This window comes from Tiliqua scincoides, chromosome 1 (assembly GCF_035046505.1).
Source record: "Tiliqua scincoides isolate rTilSci1 chromosome 1, rTilSci1.hap2, whole genome shotgun sequence".
NCBI lineage: Eukaryota > Metazoa > Chordata > Lepidosauria > Squamata > Scincidae > Tiliqua > Tiliqua scincoides.
Window position 1 is genome coordinate 265,719,878 of NC_089821.1, and position 17,934 is coordinate 265,737,811.

General features: G+C 46.2%; 1 protein-coding gene and 1 pseudogene across 1 annotated transcript in view; both read right to left on the reverse strand.

The window, feature by feature from the left end:
• The window catches only part of MRPS5 (mitochondrial ribosomal protein S5), a 60,584-nt gene extending 46,901 nt beyond the window's left edge, over positions 1-13,683 (reverse strand). Inside the window, exon 1 of the mRNA XM_066611861.1 lies at positions 13,431-13,683. Within this exon, the coding sequence (XP_066467958.1) occupies positions 13,431-13,491 (61 nt within the window). The 5' untranslated portion in view covers positions 13,492-13,683. The remainder of the gene's footprint in view (positions 1-13,430) is intronic.
• A 3,098-nt stretch (positions 13,684-16,781) lies between these two features.
• Positions 16,782-16,901, reverse strand: LOC136638279 (5S ribosomal RNA; annotated as a pseudogene).
• Positions 16,902-17,934: the final 1,033 nt, after the last annotated feature.

Here is a 17,934-nt window from a genome sequence, read left to right on the forward strand (position 1 = left end):
AGTAACAAATTAGTCCAGCTAACAGGAGACATTTACTACAGTCACCATGGTGACTTGCTTAGCCTCTTAACATCTGGTGTATTAAAAGGTAAGCAACTGGTGCATGCAGTAAAGCACCCAGTCTTCTTCATTTAGGGTAGCACAGGGACTGAAGAAGTGAGATGCAAATCATAAATCCTCACTTTGAACCTTGCCTGGGCCGCAGCCTTAGGCAATCCACTCCATCTAAGCCTCAACTCCCCATATATAATGTTTACCTTACCGCAGGGATGCCCAAACCCCGGCCCTGGGGCCACTTGTGGCCCTTGAGGACTCCCAATTCAGCCTGCTGGGAGCCCCAAGTCTCCAATGAGCTTTGGTCCTCCAGAGACTTGCTGGAGCCTGCACTGGCCCGACCCAACTGCTCTCAGCGTGACAGCCAACTGTTCAACCTCTCATGTGAGCTGTGGGAGATGATATGAGGGCTCCGTCCACTGCTTGTTGTTTCACATCTGTGATGCAGCAGTGGCAGTAAAGGAAAGGCTGGCCTTGCTTTGTGCAAGGCCTATTATAGGCCATGAGCTATAGGCTATTGCAAGACCTTCATTCATTCATTCATGGAAGTTCCATCTTTAATGTATTCATTTGTGTAAATTTATTCAAATTTGAAATGTTAAGCAACTCTGTTTTTCCCTGCCCGACAGTGTCAGAGAGATGTGGCCCTCCTACCAAAAAGTTTGGACACCCCTGCCGTACAGGCTTGTTGATTACAGTAAAATAAGCTACATCCTGCACCACTGCAGTTCTGTTTCCATTGCAAGCCTAGCAGACTGAATTTGCATTCCAGTCTGCAATCTAAGCTGCAGTGCCAGAGAGCACAGTCACTCCCTGACCACCAGGTATATCCCTAGATTCAGGGCTTGTTCCTAGGTGTGCCTGGTGCAAAGATACAGCCTCAGCTCCTGCACCTCTGGATCTGGACTCTTGTCTGGGCCTTCCAGATCCATTCTGCTGCCTTGTATGGTGGCCCCTGCTTGTTTTGGACCTACATCTTCCCCTGGATTGCTGACTCTTGTTTGCTACTCTGCAGCTGGAACCTTTCCTGCTTTGAGCCATGTAAATGCTTCTGGTTCACCTGGACTGAAAGCTAGTTTCCCCAAGAACCTGATGGCCTGCAGCCCAACAAAGAGAAAAAAATCAGTTATTTGACAAAAACCATTTCAACAGAATCATCCTGAGAAGGGGGGGAGCAGATTCCACTGCAAAGAGTTCAATAGCAGAGACTCCCACCAGGAGATACAGACAACAAGATACAACAGCTGTTCAATACAGAAATTGATTTCAATGGGATTCAAATAGGCAAGTGCACACAGAGACAATTAGAGGGGAAAGCGGCTGCCAGACAATAAACCCAAGAGTTATAATGCTGGTGCTTTTTAACTAATTTTGGGGCTGTTTACACAACCAAGCACTACAGTAATCATCATCATTAGCCTTAACTAGGGCTGTCAACCAATTAAATAATGGTTAGCCAGTCACTTGGCTTTTAACCAATTAATAAAATTTAAGCATACTTTCATAGCTCCATATCCTCAATACAGATGCCTTTTTGAAATATGTGAAGGAAATACAAGTTTACAGTTTAATATAAATGACTGCTGCCACTTAGACAGAAGAGGCACTTTTAATCATTTCACTCCACATTATTGCAGCACGATCCATGAGCTGCTGGAGATCTTTGGCAGAGTGGGTAGTGATAGCTGCATCGTCGGCAAAGAGGAAGTCACGCAGACATTTCAGCTGGACTTTGGACTTTGCTCTCAGTCTGGAGAGGTTGAAGAGCTTTCCATCTGATCTGGTCTGGAGATAGATGCCTTCTGTTGTAGTTCCAAAGGCCTGCTTCAGCAGGACAGCGAAGAAGATCCCAAACAAGGTTGGTGCAAGAACACAGCCCTGCTTCACGCCGCTTCGGATGTCAAAGGGGTCTGATGTGGAGTCATCAAAGACAACAGTGCCCTTCATGTCCTTGTGGAAGGATCTGATGATGCTGAGGAGCCTGGGTGGACATCCAATCTTGGGGACATCCAATCTTGGGGAGAATCTTAAAGAAGCCATCCCTGCTGACCAGGTCGAAAGCCTTTGTGAGATCTATGAAGGCTATAAAGAGTGGCTGTCGTTGTTCCCTGCATTTCTCCTGCAGTTGTCTAAGGGAGAATACCATATCAGTGGTGGACCTGTTGGCTCGGAATCCACACTGTGATTCTGGATAAACGCTCTCTGCAAGTACCTGGAGCCTCTTTAGTGCAACTCGGGCAAACAACTTTCCTACAACGCTAAGGAGAGAGATGCCACGGTAGTTGTTGCAGTCACCCCTGTCGCCTTTGTTCTTGTACAGCGTGATGATGTTTGCATCCCTCATGTCTTGAGGTACTCCACCTTCTCTCCAGCAGAGACAAAGGATTTCATGGTTCAGCTCATGGTTCAGGATGTGGACTCACCTCCCTGCATTACAATCTCTGCGCATGAACTGGAGGTTGTCCATGACTTTGTGTACCTTGGCTCAACGATCTCCGACACTCTTTCTCTCGATACCGAGCTAAACAAACGCATCGGTAAAGCAGCTACCACGTTTTCCAGACTCACAAAGAGAGTCTGGTCCAACAAGAAGCTGACGGAACATACCAAGATCCAGGTCTACAGAGCTTGCGTCCTGAGTACACTTCTGTACTGCAGCGAGTCATGGACTCTTCACTCACAACAGGAGAGGAAACTGAATGCTTTCCACATGCGCTGCCTTCGACGTATTCTCGGCATCACCTGGCAGGACAAAGTTCCAAACAACACAGTCCTGGAACGTGCTGGAATCCCTAGCATGTATGCACTACTGAAACAGAGACGCCTGCGTTGGCTCGGTCATGTCGTGAGAATGGATGATGGCCGGATCCCAAAGGATCTCCTCTATGGAGAACTCGTGCAAGGAAAGCGCCCTACAGGTAGACCACAGCTGCGATACAAGACCATCTGCAAGAGGGATCTGAAGGCCTTAGGAGTGGACCTCAACAAGTGGGAAACCCTGGCCTCTGAGCGGCCCGCTTGGAGGCAGGCTGTGCAACATGGCCTTTCCCAGTTTGAAGAGACACTTGGCCAACAGTCTGAGGCTAAGAGGCAAAGAAGGAAGGCCCATAGCCAGGGAGACAGGCCAGGGACAGACTGCACTTGCTCCCAGTGTGGAAGGGATTGTCACTCCCGAATCGGCCTTTTCAGCCACACTAGACGCTGTTCCAGAACCACCTTTCAGAGCGCGATATCATAGTCTTTCGAGACTGAAGGTTGCCAACTAAAATTGCAGCACACTGGAACAAGCGGACTCAAGAAACAAACAAGGGCACCTTAAATTTACAGTCCCACTGATTTAAACTGACTCCCCCACCAGTTAATCAACTGAAGCATCAGCCGATTCATCTAGTAATTAAACTTTACAGATCTAGTCTTAGTGCTATGCCTGTAAGAGGATCTCCATGACCAATGGGACTCACACACCACCAAGTGGTAAGGGGATGTCTCATCCCATATCCAACAAATTATCATTGGTTTTATACCACTTGCATTAACACCAATTAATTCCCTTCAGAGAGAGCATCTTGGTCCAGTGTCTCAAGTAAGCATTCATGGACAGCCACCAATGGTGATCAGATTACTGGGCATCTTACAGAAGTCCCAGGAGAGCCAACAATCCTGATGATGATGTGCCAGTCTCTCCTCCTCGATTAGAAAAGGAAATGGGGGATGGGACAGTGCTGGGCTAGAGATTGTTGGAGAAGAAGATGCTCTGCCATTCTCCTCTCCTTCACAATTCCCACAGCTCACAACAAGCCACAATGTTTTTCTTCAAAGATCCTACTCTGCTGATCTAATTTCTTCCTGTCTTTCAGTGCAGAAGGATCCTGAAAGTATGGTTAAGTTGCAAGTTCAGTTGAAAACTTTTGGTTTGAAGGGGGGGGGGTGCCTCCCCATAGGAAGCCCACCAGTCCATCTACTGCCAGTCACCACTGTTGACACTGTGATGCCAGGGACTGAACCAAAGACCTTCTAAATGCAAAGCAGGTGCTCTACCACTGAGCTGAGCCCCTTCTGCTTAATTTTTTTTAACAACTGCTGCCAGTTTTACAGTAATGAGTGCCATGTCCTATACAGCTATGCCAGCTTTCAGTGGGGAGCTGACATTATTTTTCAGAAATCCAAGCACAATGTAGCTACAGCTTTACAGTCTAGTGCCCTGGGGAACTAGAGCAGTAAAGTAAAAAAGTAAGTAAAGTAAAAATGGGAAGTAAAAATGATAGCCACCAGGTATGGACAAAAACCCCCCCTTCTGCTATGAGGCTGACTGAGACAGTCATCTCAGGCGACAGACTGGCAGAGGGCGTCTACCTTAATTCACCCACTGACTCACTTCTACCACTATTCTCCTCCTGCCCCTACACTCTGGATTGGAAAAGGAAGACCAAGACAGAACAGAAGGGATACCACGAAGGAAAGGAAAATGGCAGAGCATTTTCCTCTCCAACATTCTAGCCCACCACTGTCCTCAACACTTTGGCTTCATCCCCTGCCTTCTTTTCTAATCAAAGAGGAGAAGAGATTGGGACATCATCATGTAAGGAGGGGGAAACATTTTGTATGCCATCTCAGATGTTGGGAGGTCTTGGACCAGGAAATTCTGAATGGGGTGGTAAACACAAGGTGGTGCATTTCAGCTCAGCCCTTCAATAACAAACTACACTGTGGTCATTACCTTGACACATACCCATTGCTCTAGGATAGTGTTTCTCAAACTGTGGGTCATGAGTCAATTTCAGGTGGGTCCCCATTCATTTCAATATTTTATTTTTAATATATTAGACTTGATGCTACCATGGTATGAGACTGCACTGGGGAAGTGTTACACATCTGTACTTTTAACAAGCTACTATGTATATTCTTTAAACAATGAGTAAATGGGACTTACTCCTGGATAAGTGTAGGTAGGATTGCAGCCAAGGATTGTTAAAAATTGTCCTGCTTGATGATGTCATTTCCGGTCATGATATCACTTCCAGTGGGTCCTGACAGATTCTCATTCTAAAAAGTGGGTCCTGGTGCTAAATGTGTGAGAACCACTAACCTAGCCAAGTGCTCCTCACACTTTCTCATACTCTTCTTACAAAAACGCTCACTGTGACTATGAGAGGTTCACCCTCTCACAGCCTTACAAGCATACCAGGGTTGTAAGAATAAAATGGCGAAGACCTTGTATGCCCTCCTTCTGAGCTCCTTGGATTAAGGGCAGAATAAAAATGAATAAATAATTCATTCCTCATACTTTATATCTATAATCATTCTTTGGAAGCTTACTACAGCTGTCCTACACCATGAACTCTATTCCAGAAGAAAAGACTTCACAAAGTTTAAGCATCAGAATCTATAATAGCATTTTTTTTTTCTAAAGAGTACTACTTATTTTAAACTAGATCCCTGTGGAAGTTAGCTAGCTGTACTCAATAATATGATGTTTATTGTTTTAATGATCTGTTGTAAGCTCTTTCAGGTTATTCACTATAGATAAACATGTATTACATATTTTATATTCTATGTGTGCATGTATTTTAAACATACCAAGTCAGGACATCACTTGGAAAATATTTGGGGGGAGGGTTAGAGGCAAGATACTCAGCATGGTTCAAAGATCTGCTCTTGGATAAATTAAGGATTAAAAGAAGATATTTTATAGCACTTACTGGTTTACTTTTCATATACAGAAAGATTATCCACATAGAACAATCTGCCCACCTTTAAGCAAAGTGTACCACGCCTCTGGTGTACATGTCTTGCTCATAAACCCAAGTAACTGTTTATAAAAGTGGCTTATAAACCGTTTCCTCAGCGACTCATCTGCCAAGAAGCTTCACCAACTTCTAGAAAAATCTAAAAAACTTCAGTTCGCTTGGGTTGGTAGTCAGATGCAGTAGGCCTCATTACTGCCCACTGTGAACTTAAAAGGGGGTTACACATGATCATGTCCCAAGCTGCGTTGTGGTTCTCGTAATGCAGGGGAAGACTAAGAAGGATGGGGAAGTTGCCTCCGAGGGAAGTGTGCCACCACTAGTGCTCATTTCATTCAAATGAATCCACTGTTCCCTGGAACATAATAGCCCAGCGGTTTCCAAACTCTCCGGGAGTTTGAAAATCGCTCTAAGTTCTTGTGGGGGTGGGGGGAAGGCAGTGGCGCGATCCCCAGGACTGCGTTGCTTGGGGGGCTGCAGGGGCTTGGGTGCACTTACTCAAGCCTTCTGCAGCCTCCCGGGGTTTGCTGGGAGCCCTGCGCGACCTTTTGCAGGGCTCCCTGCAGCTGCAAAAGTAGAGTGTGCTCCATTCAAGGTGGAGGTGGGAGACAAAAGCACCTTCCTGCCCATTCCTATATGGTACCCTTGCACCAGAGTTTCAAACAGAACCCCCTAGGCTGAAATAGCGCAATGTTCTCAGAAAGTTAATATACGCAGAAACTTGATTACGCTCCAAGATTGAGATGTTTTTAGAACTGCATTCTATTAACTTTGTCTTCAAGGAAGCAATGAACTCATTCACCTCAAGTTTCTGAATCCCTTATATGAACAGAAACCAATAGGAAAACATAAATTGTATTCCAAACCGAAATAATATGTTTAGACAACCACCCTGAAGGCAAAGCACAGTCTGGTTAATTACAACATTGCATTTGCTTGAGAATAAGGGTTTACCTTGACTCAGCAACAGAAAATTACTCCAAATGTCTGTTAGCACAAAGCACGACAGCACCCAAGAACATAATGAATTTCCTTTAGAGAAAGCAAGTTTAGGGATGTCTCAGATTTGGTTACAGCAAGCCTCCTTGAGTGAAGATAAATGCCCCTGGTTCTCCAAGTGCAATTTTTAAGTTGTTGTGTTTTTTTTTAACTCAAATTCAGAAAAATCAAATTTGATAATTTGCAAATCAAAAGAGGAACACAGGAGCCTACTGAATGCTTTAATATTCTCAGGCAACCTTCCACCTTTAGTCATTTTTAGACCATGTCAGGAACTTGCACAGGGCAAGGACACCATCCTGTTATGGTGTGGCTCCACGATAAGCAGGATAAACCAGTAGCACTTGCAGCAAAATCTCAGGCAGCATGGCTGCAGCAGAAGTCTTGCACAAAATAAGAGAACCACAATCGGGCAGGTTGGTGGAAACATTTGATCCGGGTCTTCCCCTGTGCAGAAGAGATTATGGTGCAGGGGTGCAGCAGCTTTAAAAGATGCATTATAAGCACTGAAGAGAGAGTTAATCACAGCTGATTGACAGCAGAGGATAAAGGTGAGAGCCCAAGGACCTGACTGTCTGAACAAGAGGGAGAACAAGGGTTCTCTTCTGTCAGATTAATTGGAGGTTTATAGTCAGAAGGGGAAAATCCATCACGATCATTCCTTCCTTCACACAAGAGTCAAAGGCCCAGATCCCCAGAGAATTATATACATTTATATCCCAATCTTTCAAGATGCATCACCTTCACAAGGTGACTACTGGCAGAAGTACATAAAGGGAATGTTTGATCAAAAGGCTCTGCTGCTATTAACAACTGAGGCAATAACAGAAAGAGTTAAAGAAATTTTTTCTTGTGTATGTGTTCATACAAGTAGCAGGCAGAGACTATGTTGCTTAATTCAAAATATAGTCCCTGTGCAAAATTACTTGCTCATCAGCAACCTAGATACCCACAGTACTCATTTGTGATTATCAGTGCTATTAGGGACAGCCAGGCTATGAGAACCAGGATGGTGTGGTGGTTCAGAAGTTGGACTTACACCTGGAAGATCCAGTTCAAATCTCCACTCAGCCATGAAGCTTCCTAGGTGAGGAAGGCTAGTTACTATCTTTCAGCCTAACCTACCTATTATGTACACCATTCTGAACTCCTTGGAGGAAGGCTATCATAAGAATGCAAAAAATAAATGCTTTTTAAATGACTTATATTTTAATTGTGGTGATCATGGGCATTTAAATATCTTGTTTTTAATATATATTGTTTTATTTTATGTTATTGTTAGCTGCCTTGAGTTCCCTTTGGTGTGGGAGAATGGCGGGATAAAAATCAAATCAATCAATCAATCAGCATACCTGGCTGGCTGTCTTGCACTTAAGAAGGGCGAGAACAGCTTCCACTTTAAGATCACTGCAGAGCCTAGTTATCTAGGTGCTTGATAACACTATTAAGGCTTCTCCAAAGCATGACATCTCACTACAGGAAAATCAAATACCTTTTTGCAGGTATATGATGAATTTTCAACTGAGGAGCTGGCCAATGTCCTAAAAAGAAAATTTGAAATCAGGCCTGAAACCAATGAGGAAAGGATCCATCACTATGACAAAAAGGATGGAATGAAATGCCAAGTGGCCTTTTGCATCAATGCCTAACACCCATTGGATAGCTGCTGTGCAATTGCTGGGTCCAACCAGGTCACTGAGTTTAAGGGGTCATGGGCAGTCATTTCTAAACTGTAACACTGTTCTCAAGTGAAGCACTTTACTTTTGCACATGAGTGAATGGTAGCCATTCACTTATCTAGGAAAATGTATATGGATCTACTTATGCGCCTTAGGGCCCCACAGTCAAACATGAAGGTCAAGTTTTGCTTCTTCCTTCAAGAAGTTCAGAGCAGCATACCAGGTTCTTCCCCCCTCCCTAATATCCTCAGGTAAGCTAATTCAAGGTCACCCAGGGAGCCTCATGGCCAAATAAGGATTTGAACCTGAGTTTCCCTGATCCATGTCTGACACTAACCACACCACACAACTCTTTAATCCATTTTTGCCTAGCCCACAGGTGTACACATTTAGTCCCTGTTGCATATATGTAACATTGGGCAGAAATGGCTTAATAAAAGAATGCCATGTCTATACCAAACCAGACTGTAAACTCACACAGTCGTGAATATTCTGTGGTAATATTCTTAGTAGTCACTTGGCTGAGAAAAGTAACCATTCACTGTGTTCAAGTCCTTGGCAAACAGAATTTTTTGCACCTACTGATGACTATTATATTTCTTTGCAAAACAGTTTTATGTTTTTCAGGGCTTTTCTTGAGTGCATGAAGCCCACAATCCAACTCACACCTACTATGGAATAACTGAACTCTGGAGGATTTACTTATAGGTAAACATGCACATGTTAGCTATCCTAACAAACTTGCAAGGTAGGTTATGATTACTACCCCACACACACATGTGGCAGCAAGATTAAGAAGGATCAGATTTAAGAAGGAAGTATCAGGCCCCCTGACTCTTAGCTGATATTGAAAAAGGGCAGTGGAGGCTGAAAGAAAATGGATTTTAAAAAAATTTATTACTAAAGCAACATTTGAACTGGGGACTTCCTGGCTCAGGCTCTCAGTCTTGTACATACCAACCCTATACATGTTAACTCGTGCATTGTGCAAGTGCCACTGAATTACTTACTCCCAACAATCTGTAACCTTGACTTGCAAGCCTCTATGCATACATGCCTTGAGCCTCTATGCATACATGCCTTGAGCCTCTATGCATACATGCATACAGGGAAAGAGGGGGGACCCGGGAAACTATAGGCCGGTCAGCCTAACATCCATACCGGGTAAGATGGTGGAATGCCTCATCAAAGATAGGATCTCAAAACACATAGACGAACAGGCCTTGCTGAGGGAGAGTCAGCATGGCTTCTGTAAGGGTAAGTCTTGCCTCACAAACCTTATAGAATTCTTTGAAAAGGTCAACAGGCATGTGGATGCGGGAGAACCCGTGGACATTATATATCTGGACTTTCAGAAGGCGTTTGACACGGTCCCTCACCAAAGGCTACTGAAAAAACTCCACAGTCAGGGAATTAGAGGACAGGTCCTCTCGTGGATTGAGAACTGGTTGGAGGCCAGGAAGCAGAGAGTGGGTGTCAATGGGCAATTTTCACAATGGAGAGAGGTGAAAAGCGGTGTGCCCCAAGGATCTGTCCTGGGACCGGTGCTTTTCAACCTCTTCATAAATGACCTGGAGACAGGGTTGAGCAGTGAAGTGGCTAAGTTTGCAGACGACACCAAACTTTTCCGAGTGGTGAAGACCAGAAGTGATTGCAAGGAGCTCCAGAAGGATCTCTCCAGACTGGCAGAATGGGCAGCAAAATGGCAGATGCGCTTCAATGTCAGTAAGTGTAAAGTCATGCACATTGGGGCAAAAAATCAAAACTTTAGATATAGGCTGATGGGTTCTGAGCTGTCTGTGACAGATCAGGAGAGAGATCTTGGGGTGGTGGTGGACAGGTCGATGAAAGTGTCGACCCAATGTGCGGCGGCAGTGAAGAAGGCCAATTCTATGCTTGGGATCATTAGGAAGGGTATTGAGAACAAAACGGTTAGTATTATAATGCCATTGTACAAATCGATGGTAAGGCCACACCTGGAGTATTGTGTCCAGTTCTGGTCGCCGCATCTCAAAAAAGACATAGTGGGAAAAGGTGCAAAAGAGAGCGACTAAGATGATTACGGGGCTGGGGCACCTTCCTTATGAGGAAAGGCTACGGCGTTTGGGCCTCTTCAGCCTAGAAAAGAGACGCTTGAGGGGGGACATGATTGAGACATACAAAATTATGCAGGGGATGGACAGAGTGGATAGGGAGATGCTCTTTACACTCTCACATAATACCAGAACCAGGGGACATCCACTAAAATTGAGTGTTGGGCGGGTTAGGACAGACAAAAGAAAATATTTCTTTACTCAGCGCGTGGTCGGTCTGTGGAACTCCTTGCCACAGGATGTGGTGCTGGCGTCTAGCCTAGACGCCTTTAAAAGGGGATTGGACGAGTTTCTGGAGGAAAAATCCATTATGGGGTACAAGCCATGATGTGTATGCGCAACCTCCTGATTTTAGGAATGGGTTAAGTCAGAATGCCAGATGTAGGGGAGAGCACCAGGATGAGGTCTCTTGTTATCTGGTGTGCTCCCTGGGGCATTTGGTGGGCCGCTGTGAGATACAGGAAGCTGGACTAGATGGGCCTATGGCCTGATCCAGTGGGGCTGTTCTTATGTTCTTATGTTCTTATGTATGCCTCTATGCATACATACTCAATTCAGTGGGACTGATTTCTTGGGATTTCACTGCACATTCTAGGCAGAGCACAGTGGGCAGCAAGAGCCTACAGGAGTATAAGGCTGCAATCCTATCCACACTTTCCTGGGAGTAAACCTCACTAGGCACAATGGGACTCACCTCTGAGTAAACATGCATATGATTGGGCTCAGGATGCAATTCTATTAACATTTTCCTGGGAGTAAGCCCCATTGACTCTAGTGGGACTGATTTCTGAGTAGACATGCATAGGCTTGGCTCTGAGGCTGCCATCCTAGCCACACTTTCCTGGGAGTAAGCCCCATTGACTCTAGTGGGACTGACTTCTGAGTAGACAGGCATAGGCTTGGCTCTGAGGCTGCCATCCTGTCCACACTTCCCTAGGAGTAAGCCCCATTAAACATAAGAACAGCCCCACTGGATCAGGCCATTTGAGGGAAGTCCGCCCGTCGGAAGTCAAGGGTTTTTGTTAGAGATTTGCCTGGTATTCTTCCCCCAACGTGCACGTCAAAACGGATCGCAGCATGATCACTGTTCCCCAATGGCTTAGTAACGTTTACATCTCTAACCAGGTCCTGCGTACCGCACAAAATTAAATCCAGAGTCACCTGTCCTCTGGTGGGCTCCGTGACTAGCTGATCTAAGCCACAGTCATTTAGCACGTCAAGAAATCCGGTTTCCTTATCGTGACCAGAACACAAACTGACCCAGTCAATATGAGGATAATTGAAGTCCCCCATGATTACAACCCTGTCCCTCCTTGTCACCTCCCTGATCTGTTTCCTCATTTCAAGGTCCCCATCAGATTTCTGGTCTGGAGGACGATAGCACACCCCCAGTATTACATCACTGCACAAGCCTGGTAATTTAACCCACAGAGATTCTACGGTGGAGTCGGACCCACCTTCAATCTCTACTTTGCTGGATTCTATCCCTTCCTTAACATAAAGGGCCACCCCACCTCCAACACGCCCCTGCCTGTCCCTCCTGTAGAGTTTATAGCCCGGGACTGCGGTATCCCACTGATTCTCCGCATTCCACCAGGTTTCCGTTATGCCCACTATGTCAATATTTTCCCTTGTCACCAGACATTCCAGTTCTCCCACCTTTGCTCGTAGACTTCGGGCATTCGCATAAAAGCATTTATACACGGAATGCCCCAGGATGGGCTGCTTATTCGCTCCTTTGTCCCCGCATCCTCTCATTGTGCCAAACCGTCTATCACATCCCATCACCCTACCTTTCCCAATTTCTTCTCCTACCCTGCCTTTGTCTTGTTGTTCTCTAACCTCCCCATCCTCATCCCATAGGGATGAGGAGTCCCGAACCAGATGCCCCTCGGCTCCTGTTGGCCTTCCCCCAGGGATCAGTTTAAAAGCTGCTCTGCCACCTTTTTAATGTTATGCGCCAGCAGTCTGGTTCCATTCTGGTTCAAATGGAGCCCGTCCCTCCTGTACAGGCCCCGCTTGTCCCAAAACGTTCCCCAGTGCCTAACGAATCTAAACCCCTCCTCCCTACACCATCGTCTCATCCACGCATTGAGACCCCTGATCTCCGCCTGCCTAGCTGGCCCTGCGCGTGGAACAGGTAGCACTTCAGAGAACGCTACCTTTGAGGTCCTGGCTTTCAGCTTCCTGCCTAAAAGCCTAAATTTGGCCTCCAGGACCTCCCAGCTACACTTGCCCACGTCGTTGGTGCCGACATGCACCACAACCGCTACCTCTCCCCCAGCACTGTCTACTAGCCTGTCTAGACGAGAAGTGATGTCCGCAACCTTCGCACCAGGCAGGCAAGTCACCATGCGGTCCTCACATCCGTCGCAAACCCCCCTCTCTATGTTTCTAATAATCGAATCCCCCACTACAAGAAGCCCCCGACCCCCCTCCCGCCGAGGAGTATCCCGAGTGCGCTCGGATACGGGCCCATCCCCTGGAGAAGGGATCCCCCCTAGGGGATTGTTTCCCTCCTCTCCAGGATGACGTCCTCCAGTCCCGAGACTTCCCACCCGGGCAGCATTGACTCTAGTGGGACTGACTTCTGAGTAGACAGGCATACGTCGGTGCTTTAAGTGAGTCCAGTCCCAGGAAGCGTGCAGAGGACTGCAGCCCAAGACAGCAGGTGATGCACAGCTTGCGAGGACACGTGTCCAGGCCTGCACGTTCACACGTGCAAGGATTTCCGGGCAGCCACTATACCTCCCAAGAACTACAGCCCAGGAGGGGAGGCTGCAGGGGCAAAGGACAGCCCGAGGGCGGGAAGGGGAGAGCAGGACGCTGCCTGCAGAAGCAAGGAACGGGAAGGGCTTCACCTCTCCACGCGGCGCCGAGCACTCCGGAGCTGCACGCTCGGCGAGCCACCGCGGCCGCCATCTTGGCAGGTCCCCTTCGCGGCCTCCGTGCTTGCCTCGGGCGTCTTGTTGGGTCGCGCGCCGCTCGTGAGCCGCGCCTCAGCTCTGTGTGGGCGGAACGCCCGGCGCGGGATGGATGCAGCAGGGGGAAAGCGCCCGAATCGCCGCCACACAAGTCGGTCGGCACGGCAGGCCCCGCTCTAGACAGCCCTCCGCGGGGGCTTTCCGCGAGGACCCCAGGCTGCGTCGCCTGCGCAGGAGGCAGAAAGCCCCGCCCAGGAAGGTCGCGCTGCCGCTCTGTGCGCTGCAAGAGTCCTCCATATGCGGTGTCTGGGCTGCAGCTGTGCTGAGCGCGCCCAAGGCTTTCTTTGCCCACTGGGAGAGAAAGCGGGGATGCAGGCACTAATCAATGCACATCAATTAATGTGCTCATTAATTATTAACTAGCTAATTATTATTTAATTAATCAGCACATTTAATTATTTTGCACCTTAATTTAATACTTAATTGGTGGATTGATTGGCACATTTAATTATTCTACAAATTGATTTAGTTATTAATTAATGAATTCGCACATTTAATTAATGTGCACATTAATTTAATTATTGGTTAATCAATACATTTAATTATCTCGCAAATTAATTGCTAATTAATTTGCGCATTTAATTATTTTGCACGTTTAGTTAATTCATTAAAAGTGCATCAGAGCTGGGCTGCAACCCATGATCACGCTTACCTGGGAGTAAGTCCCACAGAAGTCAATGGAGCTTACTTCTGAGTAGGCGTGCGTAAGATTGTGCTGTTAGAGCCTCATGTGCACAGCAGCATTTTGGCAGCGTCCTGCTCTCCTGCAGCAAACACTTTGGAGGGGGTTGGGGGTGGGAGCTGGAGCTGTAACACTCCAAACGGTAGTTGTCTTGTGCAGGAAAAACCCCCAGGTGGCTCAATGCATCTCTGTTCAGAACGCCCTTCGCTTCCCATTAAATTTGCCGAAAGCAAAAAGCTAGATCATGTGCAGGGCTTCCCAAGGACTTCTGGTGCAGGGCTGTCAAACTCATGTCACGAGAGGGCCAGAGTTAGCATTCAGGGTGCCTGCTGATGGCCAGAAGTGATGTCATTAAGCAGATGATGGTCAGAAATAAGCACTTTGTTCTCAGCTAGAAACGCGTTTTCTGCCCAGAAGAGAAAATGTGCAAATCTTGATCACATTTTCAAGATATGAGAGAGTCCAATTATTATACTGGGAGAACCCTATTATAACGGAGGCCAGATAAATTGCTTCCAAGGGCCGTATTTGGTCTGCTGGCCTTATGTTTGACACCCGTTCTAGCACATGATGCAGTATGCCAAATGCTGTCCCCCTCCCTTACCTTGTGATATATCAGCCTGTTCTCCCACTCCCTGGAGGGACAGCATAATAAAGGAAGTGTGAAGGAGAGGAGAGAATCTTTCACACTTTCTCTCAAGAAGTGGGAGGAGTCACCTAGCTAGAGAGCCTGAGCTGGTCCTCCAATAACCTGAGTCTCAGAAACTTGGGATCTGGTAATGCTGGATAGCAGCACAGCCCAATATTTTTGAATTTAGCTTCTCTCCCATGTAGAGCCATCCCTAGAAGGGTGCAGGCCTGGGGCAACTCAACCAGTGTCGGGGGTGGGGAACCCTATTATGGCAATATAATGGTCATGAAAGCCCAGGGCCTAGGAAGGTTGCCCCAGTTGCCCTCCGAAGGAAGGGCCCTGCTCCCATGCCAGTGTTTGTCATCAAATAATTCTGAAAACATGCTACCTTACACTTTCTTTCCAATCAGCCCCCAGATGATTGCAATCCTCTGCTTGTGGCATAGAAGTGAGAAGGAAAAGGTATTTTTTTTGTCCCATGCCACTTTCCTCTCTTAAACACTGAAGTGTTGCAAACCCTCTAAGAGCAATTTTCAACCTTTTTCATCTCATGGCACACTGACAAGACATCAAAATTGTCAAGGCACACCTGACAATGGACAAGGCACACCATACTGCTAGTGCGGGGCTCACATCCCCCATTTGCCCTACTAATAAACAATCTTCCCCCAAATTCTTGTGGAACACCTATGGACCACTCGCAGCACGCTAGTGTGGCACGGCACAGTGGTTGAAAATGGCTGCTCTAAGAAGATCTGATAGTCTTGCAAACCCCGCCCTCCCCTGCTCCGGAGAAAACTTTAGCCTGACCACCAACCAATGTTGTTTTGCTGTAACTGCTTTGTTGCTTCTTTTCCATCCTTATTCTTTATTTTCCTTATCATTCATTTCTTTTCCATTATGTCTTGAAATAAATCTTAAAATCATTCAGCTGTGCTGTCTGTCAATTATTGTCCTGCTTCATCAGGAATGGAAGGGATGGTGGGTGGTGAGCAAGAGGGCAGCAAGTGCAGAAATTGTGAACTTTGAATGGGTGTCATAGCACCAGCATTCACAGGCAACAGTTTTCATCTATGTTATGAATAGAAGTGTTTGAAAATGGTGTTATTTATTTTACTCAAAAGTAAGCCCATTGTATTCAGTAAGACTTAGACTGCAATCCTAGCTTACTCACAAGAAACAAACATCTCTAGTTATGAAAAATGGGCTGCAGTGGGAGACAGTCTTCATGAGAGAGTGTTCAGTAGAAGCATTTGCAAGCCATGCCTGTTCTCAGCACTGCAGAAGGAATGAGTTGCCAGTGACCATTCTTAAACTGGCTGGGGTGGATCGTGCTTGAAGGGTGCTGGGTGTAGGTAGTCAGGAGACTACCTATACCCAGCATCAGCACACAATGGACAAGTCAGCTCTTGTGAGCTTGGAGAGAGGACCACCTAGAGTTCATTCATGGAGGAGCAGGACAGCCATTCTGCCCCTGAGATGCTGTGTTAAGCAGACTGGGATGTGGGTAGAATTGCAGCCTAAGTAAATGCAAGTAAATTGCATTGCTTTTGCTTTTGATTCCTCTTCCCTGCTACTACTGTAATATCTGTACAACAAAAGGTCTTCATTTTTACACTTATGTGTAAACCAATGAGTTATGCCATTGGCCACTGCAATCAGTCCTTGCATGTGAAATGAATTTCCACCATGTGCGCTTGCTATTCATGCCCTGAAAAACACAACTGGTAACATTGCAACCTCAGACCCTCAGTCTGTGAGAATAATAGTGATGTTCATTCCATTTATATGTTATATGATAGATGTCAGGCTGTGAACATACAGTTCCGGATGCCTCCCATGTGGGCACCAAACAGACCCATATGTATTTATTGTCAAAAGTTGGCAACCTTCAGTCTTGAAAGACTATGATGTAAGCCTACAGCACCCGGTATTCCCAGGCGGTCTCCCATCCAAGTACTAACCAGGCCTGACCCTGCTTAGCTTCTGAGATCAGATAAGATCGGGCATGTGCAGGGTAACAGTTGCTGTATATTGTCAGCAGATTTGCCTTTAGATCATGCCCTGGGACCTAGTGATGTCTCTCATGGAGTTTCTGTGAAATGAAATAAAAAGAATTGTCAAGCCAAAAACAAAGACTATATCTGCTCACAAATCTATAGTTATTGTAACCAGCTCCATTGCTATGAACAGGGTGAACATCATAAAAAGGAAGATTGGGTGCCTGTATCTTGAATAGTAAGTTGGCAATCTTCAGTCTCGGAAGACTATGGTATCTTGAATAATTGCGCAGAAAAGAGAATTTCAGTGGGTGCAGTTTTTCATCCCCTACATGACACCTGCTGAAATTCATTTTAGGCAATCTTGGAGGTGCCAGAGTACCTTACGAGATCCTTGGGCAGCTCCCTGCTGATGCTGGCCTTTGCCACTTGTCCTGCCATATGGTGCAGCTGTGCACAGAGCTGTGCACAGAGCTCTATCCCTGGTAGCTTCAGACAACTAAGCAAATGCACACCTCTTTCATTTTTCTGTGAGATGGCCACAACTGCAGAAAGCAAACAGTGATAGAAGCTTCCTTTGCAGAGTTTGCAGAGAAGCAGTGTGAGATAGACCCTATTTGCATTTCCTTTCTCTGCTGCTTGGAAAAACGTGAGGCCCACAAAGCAAAAACATAATTCCCACTTTGTCCCCTGAATGAAAAAAGAGGCAAATCCTAATTTAGCGGCCTCTTGTGCTCTCCGTTGTGGAAAGCATTTCTGCTTGCTGCATCTGATCCTTTTCCTGAAAGGGATTAAGGAAATCAGCTGTCGCTTGCCGGTGGTATTTTACATAATGTCATGAAGTTTAACTAGTAAAAGAATCAAGAGGCAGTAATGAGGCTTGAGTAAAAGTAATAATTTCCTAGATTTGCGTGCTGTAGTAAATTACACACATAATAAAGGAGAGAAAAGAAGAAACCGAATGTAAAAAGTATGGTGGTTGCAAGTTAGTGAGAGACCTGCAGAAAGCTAGAAAATTCATGCCAGTCAAGGAACCATAATGCGTGGCAGAGCAGAGTTAATGGAACC